We start from the raw sequence: 17,439 nt of genomic DNA, 5'->3' as shown, positions 1-17,439 counted from the left end.
AGACTCCATCACACACACAATCACACGCACAGGGGGAGATGGAGTGCACGCGGTATTGTTTGTCATCGTTTAAATGCCATTAATTAAAACGTTAACCTGATTGGGTGGAGAGTGAGAGGGGGAGACGGTGTCTCTGTCCCAACAGGCGAATCCTTTTTAATAACCCGCCTGAGATAATGATGTAAAAAGACTCAGGCGTCTTGTGCGTAACGAGGATGATCGTGGAGACTCGGTGAAGGTGAATCACAGACACAGACACAGAGAGAGAGAGAGAGAGAGAGAGAGAGAGAGAGAGAGAGAGAGAGAGAGAGAGAGAAGGAGGGAGGAGAGAAAGAGAGAGGGAGAGAGAGGCAGGAGGGAGCAGCACTTATTACACGAGTCTCCTTCTCGTCTCCACACCTCAGCTGACAAGCCCACAACTTCACCACTGACGCACAACTCAACTCGTGCAGTGCGCACACGGGAAGAAAGTCGCGGAGACGCGTCAAGAGTTTCCAGAAGGGACCGTAGCTCGCAACAACGCGGAACCGAGGCTATGGACAGGGGGATGAACTTGCCCGGCGGCGCAGGGGACATTTTCCACAAAACTCTGAGCGCCGTGTCCACTAAAAAAATGGATCCTTTCAGGTCGTCGGTCGGCATTGAACTACCAGCCAGAGACCGCCAGTCACCGATGAGCTGCTTCGACCAAACAGATCCAGACCCGATTCAGCCGGGAGGACTCGCGGGAGTTAGAGGGGGACCACTGGGTCTGCCGACCGGATCTTTGTGCTTAAAGTACGGCGAGAGCGCCAACAGGACCTCGGCGGCGGAGAGCAGCGGCGGAGAGCAGAGCCAAGACGATGACAGTGACGAAAGGTGTGAAATGGTCCTCCTGACCGACGGGCGGACGGTGTCCGCGGGGAAAGCAGAAGGAGGTAAGAAATCCAAAGAGCAGAAATCCCTGAGGCTAAACATCAATGCCAGAGAAAGACGACGGATGCACGACCTGAACGACGCACTGGATGAGCTCAGGGGGGTCATCCCCTACGCGCACAGCCCGTCGGTGCGCAAACTCTCCAAAATTGCCACTTTGCTGCTCGCCAAAAACTACATCCTCATGCAGGCGCAAGCGCTGGAGGAGATGCGGAGGCTGGTTGCATATCTCAACCAGGGCCAGGCCATCTCTGCCGCCTCGATACCGGCCACAACTGCGCTCGCCAATCCCGGCTTGGGCGCGTACGAGCCGCCGCCCGGATACCCCTTCCCCAGCGGAGTGGCCGCGGCCACATGCCCAGACAAATGTGCCCTTTTCAACAACGCCAACTCCAGCCTCTGCAAACAGTGCACTGACAAGCCTTAACAGAGACCCAGAGAAGCGCAGTGGAGAGCAGACACCACTTGTGAGATCACTTCTGGAGAGTGTTGCTTGAAGTCAGTAGGCTTAGAGACAAAGAAGTTACGCCGACGAATACTTTTGTAATATGTACTAAATGCATTCAAAACGCTTTTTTGTCCAAACAATACTTGATTGTGTATATACATCATCCTTAAAGTGCTGGTATGAATGACAGTGAAGGCCGAACACAAGTACAGGCCTGTGAGAGTGGCTGCAGGTGTTGAGTGTGAGTCGCTCTGTTATGGACCCTTTTGGAGATTTCGGCGACCTGACAACTCGCGACCTTTTCACTTGAATAGATGGACACCTTCCTGGAGAGTTAGTCCAACCTCACTTTCTGCTGCTTCCTCCTTTCATTTTGCGGGTTTCTGCTTGTTTTGATTCGCCTCAGAGACATTTTGTTTCACCGGTGCAAGGCCTGTTTTCATGAACTTTTCTATTGCGCACGTGGAATGTCCTGAGCAAGGCAACGTTAAAATGACACAGAGGACGAGTTCAGTGGTTTGAACAGATATTTATGTGCTGATCCAGACACTTGTTAAAAGTTGCGCACGATGATTACAATTCTTTTTTGTGACATAATAAAAAATTCAGCAAATTTTAGAAAACCCTGAATCAAGGCTCATCCGGTGTTTCGCTGTGTCTTTTGTAATTTATTTATTTGGATATTTATATGCGGTTTTATTTTTATTTTTTTGCTTGTGTTGCACATTGTAGTTTCACTTCAGTTGCTGTATGTGTCTTTTTTCCGTTTTTTCACACAATGTGATCGAGGTCTTCAGATTATAATCGCGTTGTCAGGTCAAGATGTGGATTATTGTAGATACCTAAGTTATTCTATGAGCAACGAGGGGCCATTTGTATGTATTTCAGTGTTGAAAAGCTTTATTAAAATATTTTGAACAACAGAGATACTGCTGGTGATTCATCTGTGAAGTGTCGAGGAAGTGGAAAATACAACTTTCATTCTACCTTCAACGTGATCATATAACATTATAAGATGAATTTGACATTTTATTGTGATTTAAGAACAATAAATTATGAATAATCCAATTTGTAATTAGTGATTGCTTTTAAATGAGACCTTCGTCGTTCGTGGGGGTGGTGTACACACGGTTATTTGTCAGTCTCGTACTTTCACCACGTCTCCAGTAAACTATCGAGGGGGGGGGGAATGGATCAATAATTTTCTGCTCCATCAAAACCGACAACTTTTGCCTTCTTGAGTTTTAAGTCACGTCCAGTGTTAGGAGCGAAGGCCAGACGAGGTGGGCGAACGTTTGCCTCAGGGCAGGAAGGGGATGTTTTAATAAGAAACACACAAGCAGATAAATAAACCCTGATTATCATTATTAAAACAGTTGCCACGACGCTGCGTAATAACGTTAATTCGAAAACAAATGTGTATGAAAAGTGTCGACTGTAATACCTGGCTTCACACAATGAAACGCATCGTTAGGGCAATTAGAGCCCCAGAATGTGATTAAGGAATGTAATTACGACACTGCTCATTGTCGTAATTTGGCGTCTTTAATCACAACGCAGCCATCAGCTGCACTCATCCCATCGACTCGCCCTTTGTCCTCCCCTCTCTGCTGTCCTCACCCCACATTCTGACGAGGGCCAAACAGCACAAGTGTGAAAATATCTCGAATATTAACATAAAACCAGACACATGGAGCTCAATCCTTTAGAGAAGGGGTGGAATTTGACATTTTGCCTCAGATGTGAGCACTTGAAACACTCAGGCCAAACAGTGGGGACACCGTATTTCTAATCAAACACAGGCTGGATTAATAAAATAAAAAAAACGTGTTAAAGACACAATCTATAAGTGATATTTAAATGTTCTATTTATTTTACAAAATCATATTTTACTGAGGTGTAAGTAACTGATTCTTAATTCTCTGTCCATGGTGCTGAAATCCCTGGAACCCAAACACTGACTTTACTCTTGAGGCAGAGACGACAGACTAAAAACTAAAAATATGTAAAAATCCTGCAGTCTTAAGATTGATTTATACACGTCATTTTCATTTGTATTTTATTTCACACCATTAATTATCTCCTTTAAGACAGATTTGATGATGTGTAAGACTGACATGCAGAGATTCACAGATATGAGGAAAGAAATAGACACTTAATTAAAGTAAGAATTATTTTTATCAGTTGGTGCCGGAATAATTATTTATGGATGCACATTATAATATTTTGTGATGGCAAAAAAAGATTATCAGATATTCTATTTTTCCTCAACACATTTTTTTTTTTACATCAAATGTGTAAAAATTAAAAGTTTTGGTCACTTAAAATTCAATAGATCAGAGTAACATAGGATGTATCCAAACACAATTTGAAATATTTAAACTACCTTTAAATCTGACACAATACATAAAATAAAACACGCAATAAAAAATAGATTAAAAGGAACAAAGTTCACCAAATAATTAAAGACAAAAAAGCTAAATATTTTCTCTCCTTTCCACATAAAAGTAAACAATGTCATTGTGTTCTATAAGTGTGATTTCCGTCAGGCTGCGATCTCAGAGCTTTGTGTCTGAATGATGAACCATTCCGACAACAAGGTCATTACAGTGTCCGGTTTAATCCCATCACACTCCTGAATGCCTCGAATCTTCACAGAACAGCCCTAAATCAAGAATGGAAATAATCTGAATACATCAAAACAGCTCTGGCATAAAAATCCTGTCAGCAACTCATCACGGGTATCATCCTGCGCCAGGGTTTAACTGATTATTTTAAGTTTTAGCACAAAAATGCTTTTTTATTTCCTCCTGCTGTTAGAAACGGAGACCTCACAAAATACATTAATTATGCAATATGCATTAATGCACAAATGACTGGAGCATTTAACCCATACTAATATTCACATTAGCCCAGAAGAGGAAATTCCCCAGGGGTGAGACAGAGCCATATGCGTGTGGAGCACAGAAACAACAGTGCCAACAGGAAAACAGACCACAGCAACAAATATGTGTTCAAATGCAAAGAAAAGTTCACAACCACTATAGGGACGACAACATGTAGGAGATGTAGGATCTTCAATACTGAACGCTACCATGTTCCTCTTGATGTGGGAACTGCTAGATACTTGTTGGTATTTCTGCCAGTGAAATGTCATGTACACACGAGGGTCTGTGAAATGTTATGTGGGCGGGTTGGACTGGGCGACGACACACAGCACTCACAAGTGTCACGGAAAGAGAAAACCAGGAGGCTCAAGCTTTCTCCAGTGGCCACCAACACAGGGCCAGTAGTCATAATAGGCAGCACCGTTTGTATTCATGAGTCTAATAAAGCTGAATCTGTCTTAAACGCATTTACAGGGAGAATCGGGGCTCATGAATAAAAGTGGAAGATAAAAAAACGCTCCTTTTCATAAACCATAAAATGTCCAATTTACCATATCAAGGGCCAGCAGGGTGCCTATTCATAACGCTGATGTGATGTATGCTAAGAATGATAAACACGAAAGTCAAAATATACATAAGCGTGTTGAGTCGAAACGTCCCCTTCATATCAGTAACAGGCAAAACTCTGCCAATGGATTCATCCATGCTGTGTCACACTGTGTAAAGATATATGTGCTGCACCGGCTGAGGCACCAAATCAACCGCTGGGTGGTAATTCACTTTTGTCAGGGCACTGATAGCAATGCATAATGTTGTCTTTGTGTGCACACACAATGCAGACCAACACAAGTGTACAACTCAAGGGGATTCAGAACTGTATAGTAAATATTAAGTTGGTCTCACTTCTTTATGATTTCTTCAGGTTTGTTGCTAGTGTCAAACTAATTCAACTTTTATTTAATGATTACACACTTTGGATATTTTGTTTTTAATCAGATTCCTCAGTCGGAGGGAAAACATCATCTTTATTTGATCAACTTTTCAACCTGCAGATTCTCTCTTTAAATATTTCAAAATCAGCATGTGATGGAGTTGGGGTTTGGGGTATAAGAGAAGAGGGATCAGGCTACAGCATGAAAGTGACTACGTACGACTTCAGGCAGAATGGGCATAATGTAATGTTGTAAAAGGTTAAAAATGTTTCCTAAAGTGCAGATCACTCCCCATCTATCTTACTCTCATATTGCGGAATCGTCTTCCATTATTGGAGCTCTATTTTCTTTTTTTACTGCAATTCATTAAATATTGAAACATTTTACATAATTGTACTTTCCACAAGTTACTCACAGTCACTGCTGTTTTTATCATTGGTTATATTTTATTCCTACCCACATACACATAATTACCTCTCTCTCACACACACACACTATTTGCAGCTCTATTTTCAAAACAGCTATTTTTGGACAGCTGTTAAAACCTCATCCTCTTACTGCTATACTTGAGATCTCAGGCGAGAATAGAATAGAATAGAATGGACAATAATAATTTAACTGAAGCTATATATTATATATAATGTATAATTATTGAACTGGAAAAGTCCAAAACCCTCTCGTCACACACTGGAAGAAGTTATGAAACACTTGAAATTTGCCTTTGAAAAAAAAAAGGAATATAGTTGACTTGTTTGAAATAGGTTAACATTAGGAGGTCCTTAATTTTGTCTATTGGATGCTGTGAAGATTATATTTATTATTATACATCCCATTCTAATATATATTTTGATCCTTATGTTGTCCCCTGTCAGTGTATTTGCATGATTTTGTTTGATATCATTGTGTTCAAAAAACCAATAAACCTCAATTAAATGTTTATGGGATAATGATTATGATTAGAAATACAGGAGTATAACTTAAAAAAAAACCACGAGAGTATTTCCCTAAATCTAAAGAAGCTATTTTCGGGAAATTATGTTAAAAGTTTTTATCACCGGCAAAGAGGAGTTCATTCAGTGATTCTTGGTCTGAACACTCAAATGTCCTGTACATTTCTGACTGTATGTTTCGCTGCTGGCCTAATGAGCTCCTAATTCATTATAGTGGGAATGTTTTCCCTCTCTGAGGCAGCCTGGAGGTCAGGTAAACATATGGTGCCGTGTTTAGCTCTGAAACCTCTAACTGGGTACAATAAATGACGTAGTAATGTGTGATTATCCTCTCATCTGGAATACAGTTGTTGAGTAACAATCTCTAATATTCCAACTGCCTCCATATTAATCAGATTAAAGTCCCAATCCCCTAATCCCTGTTTACTGATGGCTCTGCCTTTGTGTCGTAATCTGATGTTCTTTTATTCCTCTGGGATTAAATTGTGTCATGGCAGAGGGCTGTAATTTGTGGTGTTGTTGTGGACAGAGCTGTGCAGGTTGTTTTTTTCCCCACAATAACAATTCACTCCGTGTTTGAACAAACAAAAACAGGTGCAATGAGATAAAGTGCTTTCATAAATAAATCAAATTATGAATGCTGATGGGAGGGCATTGATTTGATTTGTTGACATTTTCATACCGCGCAGTGTTTATAAGAAACATCAAGTTGGGTTGTTTTTCACCCACATTCTCAAATTTGAAGTTTGCATGCTGACAAATTGCTTAAATGGTTCACAACGTGATCACATTACCTACAAATGTCAACAATCCTAGTATAAAATCATGTCATTAAACAAACCTTGTGATGATGACAGTGTCACAGCAACACATGAAGGACATTTAGTGTATTTTTGTCTTTATACGGTGACTGTAGTTCTCAAATCAGCTGTGAAGTGTCCTTCTCTGTGAATTTAGCATTCAGAGAATGTGCTGCTGTTTGATTAGAGCGGATGTAGCGTTCTCAGTGACCCGGCCTCCTCCATGGGTCACATGAACAGGAAAAAACAATACAACACTAAGCTGCACTCAGACACAACACAGTTACAAACTCACACAAAAACAGCTGATTAAAAGAATGAAAAGAAAAGCAACAAAATGTTTTTATTATTTAGGCCAAATTTATAAAACATGTTTTCTGATTTGGACTGGGCAGGAATCACTATCTTTTCTCTGTGTGTGTGTGTGTGTGTGTGTGTGTGTGTGTGTGTGTGTGTGTGTGTGTGTGTGTGTGTGTGTGTGTGTGTGTGTGTGTGTGTGTGTGTGTGTGTACGTTGTGCGTGAGGGATCACTTGTCCTGATCGATATGCAGATCCTGATCCTCTCAGGGTTCATTAAAACTCAGGTGAGGTGGGTTTCATCTCCAGTCTGATGTTCATTAATTGTGGCTTCCACATTGATATAAAGACATGAGGATGACACAATAACAGTGTGAATCACTCAATGTGTCGTTCTCGCACACACACGCACAGCGTCATAGGTCACTTCTGGGGACATTACATTCATTTCCTGGAGACTTTCCCTAACCATCTAACCATTACATTAACCACTGACCCAAAAGTCAGCCTTATTCCAATTTAGGGACACAGCTTTTGTCCCAAGTTGGACAAGCCGTCCCATATTTAGTCAGATATTTGTCCAAAAGGTAGCTTATGTAAGAGACACACACATTCTTTAAAACAAACAGATTATGAGACAAATAAAAGGCCTGAGCGTTTACAGCGTTGTGGGTAAAGCTATAACAAAGCTGCCATCTAACACAGCCTGAACTGTGTGTTGAGATACTGACAACTACTTGTTTACATGTTGTTTATTACCTGATTGCCGGACAGGTTTCTGATTGGGGTGTAATCTGAAGATTAAGATGCACCATGAACAAGGTCAAGTGTATTATAAACAGAGGCATAAAAACAGACATGACGACGACATAAAAACAATCTGACGCTGACTAGATTTGAGGTCATCCGCTGAATCTCAATCAACTGCGTCTTTTCTAGCAATGTAAGAGAATTTATAAAGTGGATTTCAATCTGAAATGTGAACAGAAAAAGTGGACGATGCGCCTCCCTCTGTTGAAAATCTGTCATGTTACTAGAGCATGAAACCCCGGCCGTTAGTGTAACACTTGCTTGGCTGATCTTACTGATGTGCTGAGTGCTACTCGAGGCTTCAGTGTATCTGTCTGAGTAGAGGTCTTTAACAGCCATGAATGCCAAGCATGGGGGAGGCAGGCCAGGCCAAGCGTAACCGCGGCGGCCCAATGTCCTTGGCTCCTCGGCGGCCTTCACCTCACACTCCCTGCACAGTGAATTTTATGGCTAATTTCCGGCAATTTATCCTGGCACTTTCAGAAGAGAGATTCCTGCGGGAATAATGTGCATAATTTGCATAAATCATCCTGATAGAATGCACATCAGCATGTAACCCCCCTGTCTGAGGCTGCAGCGTTTACTTTGTAATCAAAACTGACTCTTCTCCACCGGCGGATGCACAAGAGCCATGAGAAGGGGGTCTGAGTTTAGGCGAGTAATTACAAAGGAATGATACACACATACATAGATTTGTGCATAAAAAGCTTCCTCAATAAAAACATTTTTTGAAATTAAGATGTTTAAATCTGCAGTTACTTTCAGTATCAAAATACTATAAAAGAAAAACTAAGTTTTTATCTAGGTTTAGATGTTTTCAGCAAAATCCTCTTTCCTCCTCTTCTGAAATATCACATTTTTGTATAAAGCTCATATATAAAGCACAAACACTTTACATTTAATTATTTCCTCTCAACTTTGGTCGTCTTTTCCTCTTTTTCTCTGTGACACACAAGTTCTCTATTTAATCTGAGCCTCTCAATTCCCCTGATTATCTTTCTTTGTCCTGTGTGTTGCAGTAGTGAGACATCAGCCACACTTTGCTTCACAGCCTTGTTTTCTAAAGCCCCCTGTGTGTATGCGACCATTTGTCTGAGGAGAATGGACGGAGGGGGGTCAGCGCTCGACCCCCATGCTTTGATTTAATTTGACGTACAGTGAGAAAGTGCATATTCTCTTGGACTGCCTTCGTTACTATAATCAGCCGTGATCAAATCGACTTTGTTGGTCGAGGATGTGTGAGATGAAAACGGAGCACAGGAAAAAGATGTGGTTTTTGGGGTTTCCAGCACATAAGGCAACACAAGGCATGCAGCCTGACGGAAATACTGCACAACACGCAAGCTGCAGAGTAGGTAGTGGGTTAACTAATCGGAGCAGACACACAGACAAAACATAGCCGCGTGGTGAAAGAGCACTGCACTCGTTACATGCATTCGATTTTGTGACTGACGCGAAAGAAGTGGAAGTGTGTGTGTATTTGTGTGTGTGGGGATGCAGCCATCATCGGCGTGAGCAGTTTTGTGTCGCTGTACAACCAGGTTCTTCCACTGGCCCTCGTCCCAGAGTCTCAAGATCTCAGATGGTATCACTGGTGACAACAGGACAGTCGTCCGCTGGGTGGACGTTAATCACAATAATACAGGGCAGGCTAATCACGAGTCGCTGATCATGGGCTAAATGACATGCCTCCCGCACCCATTGTAACCAGTCCACTATACGTAGGGATTCACACACCAAGACTAGCCCGTTTTGGGGAGGGGAGGGGGACAGTGGTTATGAGGCTGGTGCACAGCCATCCAGACAATAATTACTCGATGACTGTGGTCACATTAGGGATCAGTCAAAGCAGATTAATTTCGACTGATAGCATTGGTCCCTACTAAATGCAGATTTTCTTAATAAGAGTGAAATTGCGTCGCTGAGAGGGTTAGGCACTGTGAAGTCTGCTGTATGGGGTCCCTCCAATTACTTATGTGGAGAGACAATGTCTTCTTCGCAATGAATCAGACTGTACTGTGTTTTTCGCCCGGTCTGATGTGTGCGTTTGTATGCAGAGACTGTGTGCACAGGCACAAATGAGGCTGTGTGTGTGTGTGTGGTACGGTAGGTCTTTCACTAAATACCCAGAGACCAGGAGAATTACCCAGAGCAGAGAGGACAGCATCTGTTTGTGTGCTTGTGCCGAGCAAACAAGGCAATTTAGAGAACACCAAGGGAGCAGCTAATAAACACAACCTTATTCCCCCTTCCTCCTACACCTGGCTCTGAGTATGGCAGTGCTACAGTAAGGACGCCTGTCTTTGTGTGATTCTGTGCTCGTGTGTGTGATGCAATGCCAAAGCCTGGTTGACCTGACCAGGAGGGTTGCTTGTATACTTTTGCTAGTGTGTGTATGTGTGTACACGAGCATGCGTTGATGTGTGTCATGCGTGCACATGAGCAAACGTGTGGGATGTGTGTGCAACCATTCATCATTCTACAGTGAGAGGCATGCCAGTGCTGCTGGGAAATGGCAGGTCTGTGTCCCATCACACCCTGGCGTCTTTGTCTGTACTGCCCAAGCTGTGCCAAAATGTCTGCCCTGGATACCTGGCATAGAAATAGCACTTTACTGTACACAAAGGTGTGTGAATATTGGCCTGATAGAGACTGCAGTCCTCTCACATGGATGCTAGTCAGCTTGGCCTAATAGCGCTTGTCCTCCTCTACTTATTTTACAAGCAGATAAAATTGAAACTGGCATCTGCGATTTCAAGATATGACATTCAGCTCGGGAACAATAGGATTTGATGGTCTAGAATTAGATTTTTGACGCCACAACCTGCGTAAATGTGTCGTTAAAATTCACCAGGTTTCTGCGTTTTCCCTGCAACTGTTGCAGTAAACAGGCTGTAATGAGACCTGCAGCTTCACTCGCCGCCACCACCACCGACTCTGATATGTAGCCAAAGTGACACCCAGTAAAATCACGCATCAGAGCAGACACAAAATGGCCGACAAGTGCCAAACCCCGCCTTGGCTTTCACTTCATATCACACCACAGGGTCTGGCCGGGGACTGGGGGCTTCACAGGGCATTTAGAGGAAAAACCCACAACTCTCCGTGTACATCTGTCACTAAAATGTGTATAAAGGCGTACACGTTCTTCTACTTACACTTATATCTCACGTGTGCAGTTATTTTTCTAAATACACAAAAATTATTATATCTCAGAAATGAATTTTGAGTTTTTTAAGTCATTTGGTTTGATCACAATCCACTAAGCAATCCAGTTTGCCCTTCAACTACGAGCCCTTCAAGGTCTTGTCTCCCCTCATGTCACATACCTGGTAGGCTGAGAAAACGGCCCCCGTTCTCTCAGCCTTGGAGCCTTGGAGCCAATAACATCAAGGAATAAAAGAGTGGGTGAAAATAAGTGCAAAAGGGGAGATTAATCCGAGTTATTACATTGATTAGATTTCCAGAATGCTAATTAAAAGATGTTAGGACATGGGCCCAGCCAAGGATCAGTGGGCACTAATGAGGACCAATAGGCCTCTGTAATCTGGGCTGTAATGAGAGGGGTTTAAATGTAAAGTTTGCAGGGAGAAGAGGTGGATGAGTGGCAATCCTGGAAAACCAATCCTATAACCGTCATTATTAGCAGTAATGGTGAGGATTCACAGCCTCAGCAAAAAGGGAGAAATAAAAAAAATAGGCGAGTGGAAGCAGAGAGAAATTCAATTATAGTAAAGGGGTTTTGCACAATAAAAACATTTTATTATTAGACAATTAACAGGGTGGTTTAATGGCTGAGGGTCACATACCCCCTAGTCTTGTATTTCAATAAAGTAACGGGGCAGTATCTTTTAATGGGAAACCAGTTATCCCATCCTGCTGCTCCTTCTCTCTTGCTGGTCACTCTGGTTTTATGATTTCCACACTTCTCGGTCTTAGTCTTGCGTTTTAAGAGTTCATAACAGAATTGTCTGACTTTTGTTAGGGAAAATTCGATTTTTAATGATTTTCTTCATGACTGACTATTTTGTGTATAAAATATCATAAAATGGTTGGGAAATACCCATGGTGATTTTTACTCAACATTATAGCTATTGTTTAAAATTTTTGACAAAACAGTCCAGAATTCGAACCTGCAAATTTCAATAAAAACAGTTGCCAATTACTTTTCTGTCAAGCAACAGTTTGATTAATGGACTGATCGTTTCGGCTCCGATCACCTGTTAGACAAGCAGCTAAATGCAGAGGGAAGAATGAGGATAAACATATAGTTTGAAAGGTGGAATAAATCTGCAGCAAAATGAAAGGGCAGAATACTACAAACCAGACGGTTAAGGAGTCAACTGAAATTAGAAAGGTCGTTACTTATTCAGTGGATGGTTGTTATTAGCAAATGAGTCTTACTGACAGGTGCACCCCGCTCATTTACAAATTAGAGCATATCACTATAATCAGCCTGCTAATTCATCACAAATAATGACTTGTGTTGAAGACAGCCTGGTAAATACTCAAGGAGAATATCACGCTAATGGGTCTCCGTGTTCACGGGGTCTGGCTCGCATGTACGAGTGGGTTCAAGTAAACATGAACTTAGAAAATGCAGCCTCACACTCACACGGACAAATCCCAGTAAGTCTCGTTTACCTTTCTAATCACATGCTCACAAGAAAAAAGGTGCATTCACACTGAAATTGCAAGAGGGGACAGGAAATAGCATGAGTATATAAATTATATTATTATTATATTATAAATATAACCAGCAAGACCTAGAAGGGAAACAAAAACAGTCCTTAAAGTTTGCTTTTCACTAACCTCTACTCACTGCAGCTAAACAACCTCCCTTCCTGGGTGATACAACAAGATAAGTAATATTTCCATAATGACGTGTCAATCCCACCTCCTCCGTCAAAATGCTGGACATTAGAAGGCCTTGTAACTTTGCAAGTTCAGTTAAGAATGAACTCTGACTGAGGGAACTTCACCCAAGGTGCACATGTGTCACCCAGTTACATTTAGAAATGAGTGGGTTACCATTAGATACCAAGACCAGGAAATAAGCCGGTATTGGGGATAAGGTTTGGTTCAAAGTTAAGGGAAACATATTGGTCCGGGACATAGACTTCACCTTCCCCAGAATTGTTGTCTATTATTCATTCCATTAATTAGTTCAAGCCTTCGACAACGTCAACTGAAACGAGCAGAATGCAGATTTCGGTGTGACTGTGCCGCATTTCTCTTTGAGGCCATACTTAGTCTCAGTCTAGCAGTAGCTTGAGCATAAAGCTACCTTATGCATGCTATCATGCTGATTCTAGACATTACACCTACTGCATTAGGTTTAGAGTTAGAAAGCTAACATTTGTTATTTAGTACGGAACAGTGATCAATGGGGTTAGGGGGATTAGAAAAGTTATTCAACTTCATCCTTTGGGGACAAAGAAAGTGTCGACCAAATTTCTAGCTAATACGTACGTTCTCGCTGAGACATTCTACTAATAAATGAAAACTTCAACTTTATGGTGACACAAAATTACCTGGCAATCCATCTAACACAGATATTTATGTTATTGATGTGATATTTATAAAACGCATTACTGCTGTCCATGAAAATCATTGCAGACAGCACATGTTAAAGTACCAGTTGGCATTCGCTTCTCATGGTTGAAGCTCAATCAGCTCGTGAACTTGCTTTACTGTTGAGGACACATGGCGTCATGAGTTACCAGGGATGGGAGAGAGAGTTGTGTGTTTAACCAAGGTTAAGGCCTAACATCCAGCCTGGATAATGGTGCACAAAAAAAAGAGGTTGAAATTACACTGGGGCTATGACAATACTGATAGGCTATAAAAACATGTCATTTAATGCTCCCCATCACCCCCTCCCTCCCCAAGTGTGGCTCTCTCATCTTCTCACCATTAAGCCAATTCATCACCTCTTCAGAGAAGGCCATGACACAGATCCAGTCTATCAGTCACCCTCTTTAGGATGTGTTTGCTATTCAGATCATCAAGGATTTCTGCCATATTAAACATGGAAGTGAAAGCTGAGGCCATCTAAACAATGACACCAGAGAGCTGCTCAAAGCGAAACCCTTCTTTATTGAAACTGTGAGTTTGAAAAAGGCCACAATAATCGCGTCAGAAATTAAAATATGAAAACAATGATGTAGCAATAATGTAAGATGGGGTTTGCCACTTGGAGCCAGTTGTTTGATGTGTCACTTTTCTAATGACTTCTCGAGAAAGGACCCTGGATTTGCATTTTTGGTCCCTGCTCCTGTAATGAAAAAAGGTAGAGCGGAGCATATTTCACTGGGCCTGTCAAACCCACTCACGCCCCTCTGCAAAGCACTCAGGAACTTCATTCCATCGCCGCCCGTTCTCACGACTGTGCTATGAAATTGACTATGACAAAATTAGCAAACCTAGACTGTTTGGACACATTCCCAATATAGTGGGTTTTGCGTTTTTTTTTTTCAAAATGCAATCAAGCCCTGGGACATCAAACATGAAGTCTCCTTGAAAGTTGTTCAGTCTCTTTGGCGTGAGTACAGCTATGGATTTATGTAATCGCGAGCTTGTTAGGAAGATTTCTCGGGCCTATTGACAGTGACGTGCACTGGGCTTTGGCAGAGGTGACATCTGGGAAGCACAATTCTGCTGCACCACCACGCAAAAGCAATTAGAGATCTATATTCCCAGACAGGTCCTGACTTTGTTCGATGGTGGAGGGATACATGTGGTTTAATGTCTTTATTAACATGACAAGCATGTCCCATACAACGTCTTCGAATGACAATCAAAGGGTCATCATGGAAAGGGGGGCAGCAATCAGTGAAATCATGCTCTGCGGTCAGGACTGTGTTGTCAAGTCGGGGACATCAAAAAGCATTTTCCGAGTGAACTGTTCCGAAGATAATATAGTAAAATATAGTAACAGCCACGGAGGATTTTTTTTATTTTAACAAGCAGAAAGTAACTGAAGTGACACCAGTTACTGCGAGTTACAGCGACTGTAAGGTAGCAGAACGGGATGGTTAATTACAAACGGTTCAGTTTCAGTTGGACAACCTCTGCTCAAACACTTACTCTTCATTAGATAAATCTCTCTGGCTGAAGTAATTAGTTCAGTCTATTAATTACTATAATCACCCATTATCATGTTGGCCCTCATTTTAACATGTTTCATGCATTTAACGAGCCTTAAGCAAAGCTGTTTTCAGGAAATATTCTCTAAATATTCTACTTAAAAAACAACAGAGTGTTAGTCTGTATTGTTAAGTGTTCCTTAAACAATGCAGTTACTCAAACAGGACTACATTGATTTGATTTCCAGCTAAGGATTAATACACATTTAGGGCTCAAGTGAGTAAAGCAAAAGGATTAAAAATGATTGGGTCACTGTTCAAAGTAATAATATAATGTCACCCAGTGTAACAGAGTGGGGGTGCGGGGTACGTTCAGTCACTTAAGTGCACCACTGTAGTGTACAGTGTGCAGACTAACAGACGTTGGTTTGAGCTTCATCACCACAAAGTGCCAAACTTAAACTTAATGTCATTTATGTTGATTGTTTTCATGCTCAATAAAAATAGCAGTTTATGTGCTGATAAGTGTTTCGTTGTTTGTTTTAATGTTTTTTTCACATGTCTACTTGCATTTAGAACATCGGTTACTACAAATAGTAAAGTAATAATAAAGTATATAGTATAAAGTCATAGTTTTATCACAGCTTTTACATGGTATGCACAGTAATCCAATATCCCCTAAATGTTTAGGTTTTATCTTTGATAGCCAACTTTAGTTTGCAACTTGATAATACTAATCAATTGGGTTTAATAAGACTATATACGGCTCCTCGGTGGAGGTCGTATTCTGGTAATCGAAATAACCATTAACCGAGTGGTTAGGTCACATACCTCTAAATGCTCTGAGGAACAAGTGCCTATAGTTTGATGGCCAGCTGGACCATTTACTACAAGTCAGTGCCACTTCTCCCTTTCCACATTTCTTATCCACCTTCACTATTGCTATATAATAAAAAACATAAAAATGTCCCCCAAAAATGTAAAAGCCATGATTACCCGAAGCCTGAGTGAGTGGATGTAGGCTGTGGGTAGAAGCCTGGCCTCATGTCGCACACAGCATTCTCCTCCCTGTCCACTTCCTGTCTGTTCCCCTTCACTATGGGAAACAACAAAAAAGTCAACATATATCTTATACAGTTTTTTGTGGAATTTTCTTTGTGGGGAATTGGCCATTTTAAGGATAGTGATGGCATCTCAGTGCAAATGTTCCCCAAAAGTTTTCCTCTGACACTTTATCACAGGGGGAACCAGTGATCCTTTTAACAGCTTGGAAGTTATTGTAAACATACATTATCTGTGTGAAAGTTACATTTGCATCTACGAGGTGTTATCACAAGGTTCCTGTTGCACATGGACATTGCGCTGCACAGTAATGCACAGATAGCAAGTCTTGTGAGTCAGTGTTCTATGTCACGTGACTTTTAGTCTGTTTAAGACATCCCTCACAGGGTTTGGCCTGAGCATCAGGTACGTAAGTGAAATCATTTTGCTTTCTCGGTCTGCTTTGTTGACAAGCCACGGACGGTCACTCGTATTTGCTGCCACGCCTCCAGTCACCATTAATCCTGCAGCATACACAGGAGAGAAAAAGATGGTCGGCACGCCCACTATGTCTAAGGGGAGCATCGCACACACGCTTTGCACATCAACGCACTAATACTAATATTAGTATAGTAACCAGTATACCACAATTTTTAACAGTAGGTTAGTTTGATTCCTTTATAGAATCTGCATACTGGGCAGACAGGACATGACCAATAGGACATAATAAGCTATTATTTTGTCCAATATACAATAAAATTTACCATAACAAATATTGTCCCTTTAATCTCAGTTTACAATGCCAAACATGTCCACAGCATTAGGTGTGGAGCCGTATACATCAGGCCCCTGTGAGCTGCCATGAAATAAGGCTGGGGTCTGAGGAGATGGAGCTGGGAGCAGTAAACAAGGCGGTCCTGCTCCCCAGCTGTGAAGGTGACACAGGGATGCTACACGCAGAACAAGCCCTTTTGATTAATCACAGGATATTTACTAGCTCAGATCTAATCAAGGACTGCAGGATCACAGGCTACATCATACACGGCCCAGGAATTTACACAGCAGAGTTAACCTGTCAACTGCCACTGTCTTCTTCCCTACATCTATAAACACTGTGTATGGTTTGGCCCGGCGGTTACACACCGCAGGCGGGCAGGCCGCTCCAGAGGTGATTGTTTTATTTCCGCTGAAACATTATAAGCTGCAGTCAGATACTCAACACATGTCGTCTGATATAAAACCTTATGGCAGAGGGGAGAAAGAGCCATTT

At 41.8% G+C, this 17,439-nt stretch overlaps 1 protein-coding gene and 1 long non-coding RNA gene across 2 annotated transcripts in view; one reads left to right on the top strand and one right to left on the bottom strand.

Moving 5' to 3' along the window:
• Nucleotides 1-325: 325 nt before the first annotated feature.
• bhlhe22 (basic helix-loop-helix family, member e22) lies at nucleotides 326-2,286 on the top strand. Its single transcript, XM_035141876.2, has one exon. The coding sequence runs from the start codon at nucleotides 536-538 to the stop codon at nucleotides 1,340-1,342; it is 807 nt and encodes a 268-aa protein (XP_034997767.1). The 5' UTR covers nucleotides 326-535; the 3' UTR covers nucleotides 1,343-2,286.
• Nucleotides 2,287-14,154: 11,868 nt separating this feature from the next.
• LOC118098255 overlaps nucleotides 14,155-17,439 on the bottom strand; it is a 37,216-nt gene continuing 33,931 nt past the window's right edge. Inside the window, exons 5-6 of the long non-coding RNA XR_004694144.2 lie at nucleotides 16,125-16,224; nucleotides 14,155-14,317 (exon numbers count right to left, since the gene is read on the bottom strand). This is a non-coding gene — a long non-coding RNA (uncharacterized LOC118098255). The remainder of the gene's footprint in view (nucleotides 14,318-16,124; nucleotides 16,225-17,439) is intronic.

The sequence above is a fragment of the Hippoglossus stenolepis genome, chromosome 19 (assembly GCF_022539355.2).
Source record: "Hippoglossus stenolepis isolate QCI-W04-F060 chromosome 19, HSTE1.2, whole genome shotgun sequence".
In the NCBI taxonomy this organism is placed as follows: domain Eukaryota; kingdom Metazoa; phylum Chordata; class Actinopteri; order Pleuronectiformes; family Pleuronectidae; genus Hippoglossus; species Hippoglossus stenolepis.
The sequence above is the reverse complement of the archived record's forward strand: the minus strand, read 5'-3'. Positions and strand labels throughout refer to the sequence as shown.